The sequence below is a fragment of the Monodelphis domestica genome, chromosome 7, assembly GCF_027887165.1.
Source record: "Monodelphis domestica isolate mMonDom1 chromosome 7, mMonDom1.pri, whole genome shotgun sequence".
NCBI classification, from domain to species: Eukaryota; Metazoa; Chordata; class Mammalia; order Didelphimorphia; family Didelphidae; genus Monodelphis; species Monodelphis domestica.
The window spans coordinates 126,812,660-126,825,084 of NC_077233.1; the positions used below are offsets into that span (position 1 = coordinate 126,812,660).

General features: G+C 40.0%; 1 protein-coding gene and 1 pseudogene across 2 annotated transcripts in view; both read right to left on the minus strand.

Annotated features, from left to right (window-relative positions):
* Positions 1-12,425, minus strand: part of LOC103093888 (interleukin-33) — a 53,497-nt gene that overhangs the window by 19,367 nt on the left and 21,705 nt on the right. Inside the window, exon 1 of one of the 2 annotated variants that reach the window (XM_007499552.2) lies at positions 7,537-7,613. The exons of the other annotated variant lie outside the window; for it this stretch is intronic. Within the exon in view, the coding sequence (XP_007499614.1) occupies positions 7,537-7,586 (50 nt within the window). The 5' untranslated portion in view covers positions 7,587-7,613. Of the gene's footprint in view, positions 1-7,536; positions 7,614-12,425 lie in introns of those variants that run through there. 2 annotated transcript variants of the gene reach the window in all.
* On the minus strand, positions 5,086-6,007 carry LOC100018319 (beta-1,4-galactosyltransferase 3-like; annotated as a pseudogene).

Sequence of the window (12,425 nt, forward strand, 5' to 3'; positions counted from 1 at the left end):
ACATATTAATATTTTGGCTTTTAATACACTCTGTTATATCCTTATCTTTTTTGGGTGAGTTCATTCCATTTACATTCACACACATGATTAGTGTGTACTTCCTTCCATTTAGCTTTTCTCTCTTTTTATCCTTCTCTTTCTCCCTTCCATCAGTGCCCTTTCCATTCCCCTTCTACTTTCCTGAAGGGCAAGATAGATTTCTATGTCCAACTGAGTATGTATGTTATTCTCTCTTTGAACAAATTCCACTGAGAAAAAGGTTCAAGTATTGCCTGCCACATCCCCCACATCTTCCCCTCCACTGTAAAAGCTGTTTTGCATCTTTTTTTTTATATAATTTACTCCATTCTGCTTCTCCCACTACATCCCCCTTTTTTTACCACTTAATTTTGTCTTTTTGGATATTAACCATCATATTCAACTCACACATATTTCTTCTGCCTGTGTGTACTCATTCTATTTTCCCTAATAATTATAAAGTTCTTAAGAATCATTTTTTCTATTTCATTGAATATCATCCTTCCCCCTTAAGGAATATACTAAGTTTTGCTGGGCAGGTGATTCTTAGATATAATCCTAGCTCCTTTGCTCTCTAGAACATATTTCAAGCTTTAAACTGCTACATCTTGTATTTTTTTGACCATGACCCCACAATATTTGAATTGTTTCTTTCTAAATGCTTGCAATATTTTCTGCTTGACCTGGCAGATCTAGAATTTGGCTATGTCCCTGTGAGCCATAGTTTCTTTATGATTCCTACAAAATTAGAATTAGATAACATGTAGGATTTCTTCTGGCTTTAAATTTATAATCTTATAATATGTTTTATTGGTAATAATTTTAAAATTAAAATGCATTTAAGATTTTGATAATAAAACTGATAAATTAACCTTATGTAATTCGTATAGTTAAGTTGCAGATCAACTTTTTTTAAAAAAATAGTCTTCTTTCTGCCTTATTCACATCAAGAATACCCTACATATTCCTGGGAAAGTAATTTTAATCTGTGTGTGCCTCAAGAAACTCCCTAAGAACTAATAAGTGGAACCAGTCTGGTAGAATGGAAGGAGTCATGCCTCAGAAATCAGATTATCTGGGTTCAAATCTTGCCTCTGATGTTTACCAACTACACGAGTATAGATAAGTCCATTAACCTACCTTGACCTCAGTTTTTTTATCTGTAAAATGAAGGAGTTAGAATAGATAACTTTTAAGGCCCCTTCCAGCTTTAGATCCTTTAAAAATTTTTTATAAGAATTTAAAGGAATTTTATTTATCCTTATAAAAAAGAAATTATAGAAGTAGAAAAAGGAGCCTGTGTTCTGAATAAATAAGAGGGAAGAAAAAGCTCCCTACCAAGATACTAAGGCACCTCATGGGACTGGCAGGTATTAGTGTTCAACCTTGCCCTCATTTCTATAAAGGTCTGTAAAGGATAATTTTAGCATTGTGACCTAAACTATATTAATTATTGGTCACCATGGGATATCCCAAATAAAATATCCAAGTCAGCTAGAAATTTATGGTGATTTTAATTAATATAGTGGAAAGAAATTAAGAAGAATGGAAAAGGAAAAGGTGTAGGATTTCTCCCACCTGGCTTGTGCCAGGGGGAAGATTAGAGGCTTTAGGAAGATAAAGTTTTGGAGAGTAAAGGAGGAAGGAATCAGCCTGAATTCCAAGAGGGCTCAGCCAAGATGCCTGAACCTGAATTAGCTCAAGGGCAAACTCACCGCCAAAACCCAGACAAATAGCTGCCACCACGCCAAGATGTCAAAATGCTTAGCACACTGTCAGCCAGAGCCACATCTCCGGGGGAAAAACTCAATGAGAGGAAGCCCCGCGAAAATACCTAGATGATTCTACCTTACTTTCCTGTGTCTCCTCTGCACCAATGGTAGCCTAAGCTTGACTTAGGACAGCCCAGGGGTCTGTCAGCTGTTTCTGATTTGTCAATTTCTCTATCAAAGGCCATCCTCCTAAACATTCAATCCTCAAGCATGGTTACAGACATTCTCGATTTTGTTAGACAAAGTAGGGTGGAGTAATACAAAGTTCCCAAGACATCCCTGATTTTGTTAGACTAAGCATCTTCATTGTTAGAAATCAGGAGATAGCTAAATCCAATCTTCACAGGTCCCGGAAATTTAAGAGTTGTTCTTGAAACCAGTTGTACAAAAAATCAAACCATTCTCCAATTGAAAAATGGGCAAGGGACATGAATAGGCAGTTTTCAGATAAAGAAATCAAAACTATTAATAAGCACATGAAAAAATGTTCTAAATCTCTTATAATCAGAGAGATACAAATCAAAGCAACTCTGAGGTGTCACCTCACACCTAGCAGATTGGCTAACATGGCAGCTATGGAAAGTAATGAATGCTGGAGGGGATGTGACAAAGTTGGGACATTAATGCATTGCTGGTGGAGTTGTGAATTGATCCAACCATTCTGGAGGGTGTAAACCTCAAAATTCCTTAGACTTATAAATGTTGGAAATTTCACCATTGGGATATTTCATACTTGGAAAATTTCTTACTGATAGTCTATTGGAATGAGAACCCCATTGGCATGGGAGGTTCCTTCTCTTCCCTTCTTAAGATTACTTTAGGACAGAAACCTTTTGCTGAACAATGGAAAGGACTTTGACCTATGCTTAAACATAGAACAGGAATTTCTTTGAGTCATGATTGATTTTAGAATTGATACAATGGAGATACTTGGAATCAATCTCCACCCTATTCAGTCCTAACAGGATTGAGTAAGGGCTGCAGCCTAGATCAAAATTTAATTATTCCAATCTCTAACCTACTCAGGTTAACAGGATTTAGAAAGGGCTGTAGCAAAGGAGCAAAGATTTAATTATTTGAAAATATGACCTTCAACAGACATGTGCAAAGCCAGAGACCTCTGGGCGGTCCTGGGTTAAGCTAGAGCCTCCATTGGCACAGGGAAATTGAGGGATAGTGATTGGTAGATGTGAGAACTGAGGGGAGGCAACTTGGAGGGTTTCCTTAAAGATCAGGGGGGTCTGAAGACTCGGAGGTGGTTGAGGAGTTGGTCGGAGTAGTGGCAGTGTACTCTGAGAAGCTTGCTCTGAAGGAAGCTGAAGGTGGGGGCCCCTGAGACTGTTTCTCCATTTTGGTCACGTGAGTAATAGGGACTGATCTCTTTTCTTTGCCCCAGCTATCTAAGGGCTTGGGCCTTTTGGCCCAGCCTAAACAGAAGGGGTATTTAAGCCCTATTCCCTTCTCTCCCTTTTTCTCTCTATCTCTAATTCCTTTCTTCCTCCTATTGTAATTAAACTCCATAAAAGATTGACTGCTGGCTTGAGTTTTCATTTAGGAATTACATAGCTGAATTCCTTGGCGACCTTAAATTAATATATATCAGTCTTTTAAAGTGATTTCCTTGTAACAAGGGCAATCTGGAATTATGCACAAAGGGCAATAAAAGACTGTCTTCCCTTTGATCCAGGCATAGCACTGCTGGGTTTGTACCCCAAAGAGATAATAAGGAAAAAGACATGTACAAGAATATTCATAGCTGCGCTCTTTGTGGTGGCAAAAAATTGGAAAATGAGGGGATGGCCTTCAATTGGGGAATGGCTGAACAAATTGTGGTATATGTTGGTGATGGAACATTATTGCACTAAAAGGAATAATAAAGTGGAGGAATTCCATGGAGACTGGAAAAACCTCCAGGAAGTGATGCAGAGTGAAAGGAAGCAGAACCAGGAGAACATTGTACACAGAGACTGATACACTGTGGTTCAATCAAACGTAATGAACTTCTCTATTAATGGCAATTCAATGTCCCTGAACAATGTGCAGGGATCTATGAGGAAAAAAAAAACTATCCTCAAGCAGAGGACAAACTGTGGGAGTAAAAACACTGAGTAAAAGCAACCGTTTGACTACAGGGGTTGAGGGGACATGATTGAGGAGAGTCGCTAAATGAACACCCTAATGCAAATACCAACAACATGGAAATGGGTTCAGAGCAAGGACACATGTGATACCCAGTGGAATCATGCATTGGCTAGGGGAGGGGTGGTGGGAAGGGGGGAGGAAAAGAAAATGATCTATGTTTCCAATGAATAATGTATGAAAACGATCAAATAAAATAATGTTTAAAAAAAAAGAGTTGTTCTTGAAGCCTGAAACTTGAAGCTAGAAGCTCTGTGTTGGGAAAAGAAAGGCAAAAGCCCAGGAATTAAAGAACTAATCACAAGGTTTAAATTTTGACCTTGCTTAGAGCAATGCACCCAGAGGCATATCCTGATTGGTGGCTCAGGTAAGGGAACTTCTGGGCAATTCAAAGGTTCATGAGTAGTAATTAGCTAACAAAACAGCAACAGATTTCTGAATCTTTATAAATGTCTAAGGGTTGGGGAGGAGAAGCAGCAATGGATCCAGGGCAGAAAACACATAATCCACTAGCGCTCTCATTCTATTTGGGAGAAGGGAAGAAATAATTGCAAAGGCCAGGGGTCAGCATAGCAATGTGATTTTTAAAATGTTTTTTTTGTAAATATTTTTTATAATATGGGAAATTAAAAGAAATAAAACTCCTTTAGAATGTTTATACTTTGCATTTTCAGGGCAGGACACCCAATCCTCCCCAAAAGGGTTTTTGGGTATGATCTTTTGGGTCTAGAACCATGATGGTGAACCTATAGCACATATGCCAAAGATGGCATGCAGAGACCTCTCTGTGGGCATGTGCACTGTCATATGCCAGAGTTAGTTAATAGAAAGGCAGATGGACTTGGGTGGAACTGCTCCCTCTCCACGACTCTTCCCTTCCCCTCTGCCCACCAGCCTAATGGAAATACCTACTCCCTCTCTTTCTCCCTTCCCTGTCTGGGGTAAGGGTGCAGGGCAAAGCAGGCAGTTGGGGGGCGAGGGAACAGCACAGGGTCTCTAAAAGGTTTGCCATTACTAATCTTGAGGAATGTAGTTCTATCAGAGATGCAAAGCCAGCCAGAACTGGAAAATACAAGAAGCAGAAAAAAGAAATGAAGTAGGAAGCCAGACCCAGATGGAGTCATAAGGTACAAACTGGGGAAGGGAAGGAGGAAGAAGTGACAGAAAGAACAGTTGGATAAGGAGCAAGTGTGGAAGTGGAAGGAAGAGGAGGAATAGTCTTAAGAGGAAAAGGACTTGGAATTGCATATGGGATATCCAGGGATCACAGCCAATCTGTCCTGGCAGCAATATCCTCATCTTCTCCACCCCAAGCCCAATATTCATTAGGGCAGTCATTCATCTTCAGGTACTGATCTGGAGTAAGAGCAGAGACCCTCCCCCCAAAGTACTGGGGGGGGGTATAGGAAGCTATACCCAAACTTGTTCATAGCAACATGCCTGGGCCCCTCAGGGTCACACACATAAAGACTGTGATCATTTGCAGGCAGCAAGTCCACATCATGCAGAAATAGAAATAGAAATAGGCAGTCCTACTCTTCATCATAGTCTCCTGTATCTCCACATTGAGCAACTTTGCCCTGTTAAATATTCCATTTCCAGCCTGGAAGATAACATAGATAGCATAGGCAACCTGCTGATGCTGTAGAAAAGGATGTAGGTGATAGAGTAAGCTGCTGAAGATGGGGTTCCCAAGCCCGATGGGGTACAATGAGGGCAGTTCAAGATTGAGGCTCACAATCCCCTGGATGGTAGCAGCCCTCAAGCTCTACTCGAGGGATTCTCTCCAAAATCTGTCCCATTGATGGCACTGGGTCAAAGGACACAAGACCCACTAGGAGGGGAGAGTACTCAGGGTAGTAGGGCAAAGCCTCTGGAGCCACAGGAACCCTAGGCAGTCTGCTCAGGTTGGTATAGACATCTTGGGGTTGTGAATAATCAAAGATGAGGCCTGGGTCTTGACCAAACAGGGCACCAAGGTTATGGAAGCCACCAAGGGGCAGGTACATCATGACAACCAGCTGGGAGCCCACAAGCAAGGCCAGTGTTCAAGGCTCATCTAGAATTCAACGAAACATCCTGGAGTGTGACTGGACTTAGGCTGCTGCTTGAAGGGATGTAGGGGGTCCAGAGGGCTCTAGAGGGGTAGGTCTCTGAGTCATCATCTGGCCTTCTTTCATATCCCCTTGCACCACCACCCTGAGATCCATGAAAGAGCCATTACCACCATCTTGGAAAAGGGCCTCTAGATCCTTTGATAAACCATTGAAATCTACTTCCATGCAAGAAGGTTCTATTCCAGTTTCTTTGCTTAAAGAAATCACAAATTCTTTGAATCCTGTCATATTTGCCACACTCAGATTTAAGCAAGCCAGACAGATGTGAAAGAAAAGAACAGCCTACATTTGATGTAAATATGGCTAGTTAAGAGGCAAGCTGTCATAGTTACTAGGTTCAAGAAAAATTAAGTTTATTTCCTGTCTAAGGAACTTATTTACTGTTACCTTGTACAAGCCACTTAATCTTTATGGACCTCAGAGAACTTCTTAGAGTTATTCTAAATCATAGTTGAGCACAGTGGGGGAATGGCACTCACCAACAGGTCCTTATGCTGGTGGAATCTCATATGCTTCACATATTCCTGCATAATTATTTATGATGCAATAAGATAAATATTTTTAAATGTTTACTATGTTCCAGACACTGTGCTAAGCACCAGGGATAGAAATAAGAAAAAGAAAGACAATTTCTTTCTTCAAGGAGTTCTAGTTTAATGAGGGAAGACAACACCAAAAAGGGAGGAGATGCCAGAGGACATTTGACAAGGTGGCAATTGTTAGCTCTGTTTTGTTATACTCATATTTCTGTAGAACGCTAAAGTTTGCAGACATTTTTCATCCCAATTCTGTGAAACAGGAATATAGCATAACAGATCCAATAATCTTGGGGATGATCTTTTCTAGCTCTTTCATTTTATAGGTGAGAAACTAAGAACTGAGGAAATGAAGAACTTGCCCAAGAAAGGTAAATGAGAAGTACCAGAGCCAGAACTTGAATCACAGCCCTTAGATTTCAAATCTTGGGCTCCTCCTACTGTCCCATGCTGTTATTTTTATGCCTATTTTGCAGATGAGGAAAAATGAGTGTTCCAGGATTTTGTAACTTGTCATTGGTTAATTTACTTACTTAGCTAGTATAAACACCAGAGTTCAAGTTCAAACCTGGATCCACTTGATTCAAGCCTTGCACACTTTCCATTATATTATGTTGTCTCTCTAGAATAACTTTTCATTCCTATAAAACTTTAGGGTTTACAAAGCACCCAGAAACCATGAACAATATGTAAAACAAATATTGTCATTCCTATTTTTTAGATGGGAAAGAGAGAGTAACCAATCATATCAATAGTAAATGTCAGAGACAATGCTGCAGCCCAGATCTGCTTCCATATCCAGTAATAATGCATAGTTAGAGACTTCCCTTTGACCCTAGCCAGCAGTCCCCAAAATGCATTCCTTTGCTTTAATTAAAGAAACTCTAAAAAGATGGATAGGCTTATACAAAACCATCACAATTCTGGCCCAAACGTTCAAATTATATGACTTACCTCGGGAGAATTGAAAGGCAGGATCTTCCTGAAGGGACAGACAAACTCATTTCGCACTGGCTATTTGGAAACCCTAGACAAATACCTAGTCTTATGAACCAGGAAACTGGCTGATGCGTGGGCAAGGAAACAAAGGGCGTGGCTGGGTTTTTGCTAGTGAAACAGAATTCAATTATATGATATTTTATAGGGAAATAAAAGGGAGGAGTTTGCCTGGCTCCCCATCCCTGGGATGGAATGGTTGGTTTCCCCTCAGATATAGAAAATTGGAACAGCAGGCATTAAATGTTAGTAAGGTCAATGCAGGACACTAACAAGAGAAGTGCCACTTTTCATGTCCCGACTATTTTATTTGGAGCAATTCTTTCCAATGCCACAAATACATTCCTGGTCCTAAGAGTGAATCTATTGCTCCAAAGAATGAGGACCTTTTCCTAATATCCTAGAGAAAATGCAACATATATATATATTATATATGTGTGTGGGTATACACATATTATATATACATTCTGAATTTCTTTTGGAAGGAATAGGGAGAGAGCAAGATTATACAAAAAGGGCCATTTCCTACTATTCGGTTTCCTTCCTTCTAAATGAAGGGGATTTAATCAAGTTGACAGAGACGATTTTTTTAAAAAAGGGACATGATAATTGTTGGAGGAGATGTAGGAACATGAATAGAGTAGCGCATTGAAATGATAATTTTGGAGATCAATTTGGAACCATGATGCCACTGCTAGGGCTATACATCAGAGATAAAATATAAAGGGGAAAGGACTACTAAAATGTTTTTATATAAATATAAAATAGTTATATATATAAATATAAAATAAAAGTATTTATAGTAGCACTTTTGTCATAACAAAGAACTGGAATGCCCATAAATTGAGGAATGGCTAAACAAATGATGTCATATGAATATAATGGAATATTTTATTTAAAAAACCCTTATCTTCTGTCCTGGAGTCAATAAGGCAGAAGAGTGGTAAGGGCTAGGCAATGGGGGTCAAATGACTTGCCCAGGGTCACACAGCTGGGAAGTGGCTGAGGCCAGATTTGAACCCAGGACCTCCCGTCTCTAGGCCTGGCTCTCAATCCACTGAGCCACCCAGCTGCCCCCGGAATATTTTTAAGAGCCAAAGTGTGATTTATTTTGTTAGACTGCTTATTGAATAAATAAGGGAGGTTATTTTAGATATATATACATATTTAAAACAGGATTAAGAGAGATAACTGATAATGGTGTTTAAAAAAAAGAACAAGAAAGGCAGATAAGTTGGACAGCTTTCATAATAATAATAAGGTCCAGTTAGGGCTGCAAACTCAGGATCCTGTCATCATTACCTTAAATTTGTATAGTGCTTCGGTACTTTTCAAAGTACCGATCGTACCTTTTCATCCCATACTGAATTATTAGGGAATATGCAGCATGGCACGTAGAAAGCACATGTGGAACGTGGCGTCAAGGACTCTTGGGTTCAAGTCTTAATTCTGTTACCAACTTTGTCTAACTGTGGGTCTCGGTTTCCTACCCTCAGCCCCTTGTATTCTTCCAAGAAAGACAACATATACTCAAATGATGTATGCAAAAAAATATATATAAGATTATTGTGAGGAAAAGCCTTTAGGATTTAGAAGAATCATGAAGGGGCTCACGGAGGAGTGATATTTGGGATGCTCTTTGACAGAGAGTTGGGTTTTCTAAAAGGTTGAGGTCAGGATGGAATGGGGGGCAGGGTCCCCTAGAGACCCCAAGTCTCTAGAGGAACCCAGGTTAGAGTTTATGAGGAATTCCTCCATCCCAAATCCCAGGAATTCAGGTAGTGAAAGCTGAGCTGGGAGCAACCAAAGAGACAACTGCATAAACAAAGGATCTCCAAGAGATGCATTTCCTTCTGTTTCATGATGAAGGCTTTTGTATGGCTGTTTGCCTTCTGTTTGTACCTCAAACATCACTAGATTTCCTGAGATGAGCATCTCACCCACCATTATGATCAGGACTTCATAGGTCACACACGAGGTATACCTATGCTTGTACCCCAGCCGCCAGGACATCTCACCTGGGAATGTCACCTAATTCTCCTTGTTTGCCCCCTCCTCCCCAACTTCCCTTCTGGGTCACACAGTAACCATATTCTTTTAAGATATCAGAATCCTGGATCCCTTCTCCCCAATGAAGGCAAACTTCACCTGCTCCTGCCTCCTAGCCATTCATTCAATAAGTTCCTCTATTTTTAAAGATTCATCAGAGCCTTGCAGTTCTTTAGGTGGGCATCCTCCTGCCCCGACCCCAATTGGATAACATCGAGCTCTCCCTCAAGGGGGGCAAAAGGGAAGGGGTGCATTCCAGGCATGCTGCAGAGGAGCAGAAATTGGAGATGGAATGTTCTGTGTATGGAACAGGAAATGAGCCAGGTTGGCCAGATCATAAAGAACGTGAAGAAAAAGAATGTTTGGTAAGCCTAAACTGGTACGTTGGAGCCAGATTATGAAAGGCTTTAAATGCCAAAGAAATTAATATTTAATTCTCCAGATAATGGGAAGCCTCTGCGTTTGTTTGATCAGGGGAACAATGTGTGCTTTAGGAAAATCATTTTGGCATTTGGCACAATGTGTGGCACTGTGATTGGGGAAGGCAGAGACTCGAAGCAGGGAAACTACTATATCTGATCTTTCTACCAAGCCCTCTGAGTGGGTAGGGAATGCATCATTTATAATCATCTGACAAATGTGGAAACTCCCTGTCTGAAAGATTAAGTGATATCAATGCCATATAGGTATCATTTTTTTTTGTGATTTGAAAAATTTTATTTAATTAACTAATTTAAAATATTTTTCCATGGTTACATGATTCATGTTCTTTCCCTCCCCCTTCCCATAGCCAATGAGCCATTCCACTGGGTTTTACATATTATCATTATTATTGATAATCGCAATAACAATAGTTAACACTCATGACTTCAGGTGAACAAAACACTGCTTTACAAGATCTCCATTTAGCACATATTGCAAGTATGAACTTTTTAGTTCCTTGTTGTCCCTTTTTAGTTCCTTGTAGACTCTTTTTGAACCCAGGATCCTTGGAGGCCATTACCAAGGTCAGGAGGTGGAAGTACCACTGGTTAGCTTCCTATTAACTTGATATTTAGCAACTGGATTTGAGATTTCTATCCTGTTGGCATGTAAGTGCTATCAGTAACTTCTAAATTTCACTTCCTGAGGCAAATTTCCATGGTCTTGGCTGTCTTCATCCTCCCTCCTCCTCCCTCTAAAATGTTTCAAGAGTGCTTAATGGCTTTTGAAACACTGTTCGCACCACAGCCTTCCGAGACACACAGAGCAAGTATGATAATGGGTGAGAAAAAGGAAACTTGGGAATGTGAAGAGACTCTTGTTCCAAATCTCATGGTTGGAAAGAGTCAGGACCAGCTTCTCTGTTGTAGGCTCTCTCCACAATACTCTGCAGCCCTATTCACCCAGATTTGGGAAAAATCATGGTGCTAGCTCTTTCCTTCACACTTTCTCAACATTTCCCAAGAGCTGTATTTACACATGCACCGGCCAAGTCATTCCTATATCGTTGTTACTTAGCATAATAGGAAAGTGATTTATTAAGCCAGAATAACTCATGATGAGTCATAAACATCAAAAGCAAAATAAAAAGATATATTGATAAAAGGTAGACTTTGCCCATTTGTCTTAAGTTAACATCAACAAAGCTTGCATTCTGGAAGGGAAAAATAAGCCTTTGAGAAGATAAGTTATGTACAGCTCAGTGCAACAGTTCTTATGTGGGGACAGGAAGCTTTCAATGACAGAAAAAAAAGGTTCTAAGGCTGTGGTTCCCAGCCTTTTTGAGTATGAAGACTTTTTAAATGTCAGAAAAATTCTTGGACCCCACCCCACTTCTTGATAGTTACACTTCTTCATTCTGTTGAAGGAGAAAGTAAATAATGGGAAAAAAAGCAGTAGAATGCTGTAATATCTGTATGTGAATTTGCATTCTATTAATCACAACAGAAGCCGGTTACATCTGAAAAATCATTACATGCAATCCATGAGCTATTCATTCTATACAAGGTATGTTTGCTAAATGAGATGAATTCTTGCAATAAGTGCAGCTTCCCCAGAATCCTTAGCCCACAGAATAGGAACCTCCTTTCTAAAAGAGAATTATCACTTCATAGCAATTTGAACCTGATAATAGATTTTAGGTTTGCTTTGAACCTTTGCAATTGAGAGTATTTTGGTAACTAAAGTTTTGCAAAGGTCCTCCTTGACTATACCAGCACTGAGCTCTCTCTCTCTTCTCTCAACTCAGTTTTCCAGCATTTAGCCTGTAGCCAAGCAATCTTAAACCTAATTACATGATAGAGTATCACTATAAGCACACACTCAATTATAGATTGTCTTTTATTATTTTCCAATTAATTCACGTTCACTAGCTTTTTCTTCCCAACTAGAATATTATTTCCTGGAGGACCAGGACAATGTCTTGTTTCTTTCCTATATCCCACAAGTCCTAGTGCAGTGGTTGGAGCATAGTAAACTCTCAGTGACATTATACAGACTGAATATACTGAGAGAAGTGAAAAGCATAGTTCATCCCATCCCCAAGCGATCTGCTGGCAGCAGATGTTAACGAGGAATCTAGGGGAGCCAATTGTAGCCCATGAACTGTGAATAATTGGTTATAATGACATTTCAGTATGCGGAAGAGGTGTTTAGCTAGTTGTTTGTCCTTCAGTTTGGAAGAGGACCAATGGCTTTACAAGGTGGTGTCTTGGCTTGACCATGAATCGAATGGCAATGGACTAAAGTGATCGTCAGCCTCTCTCTCTTCCAGAATCATCCAAGTCCAATGGCAAGACAAAAGCCAGGATGACTGG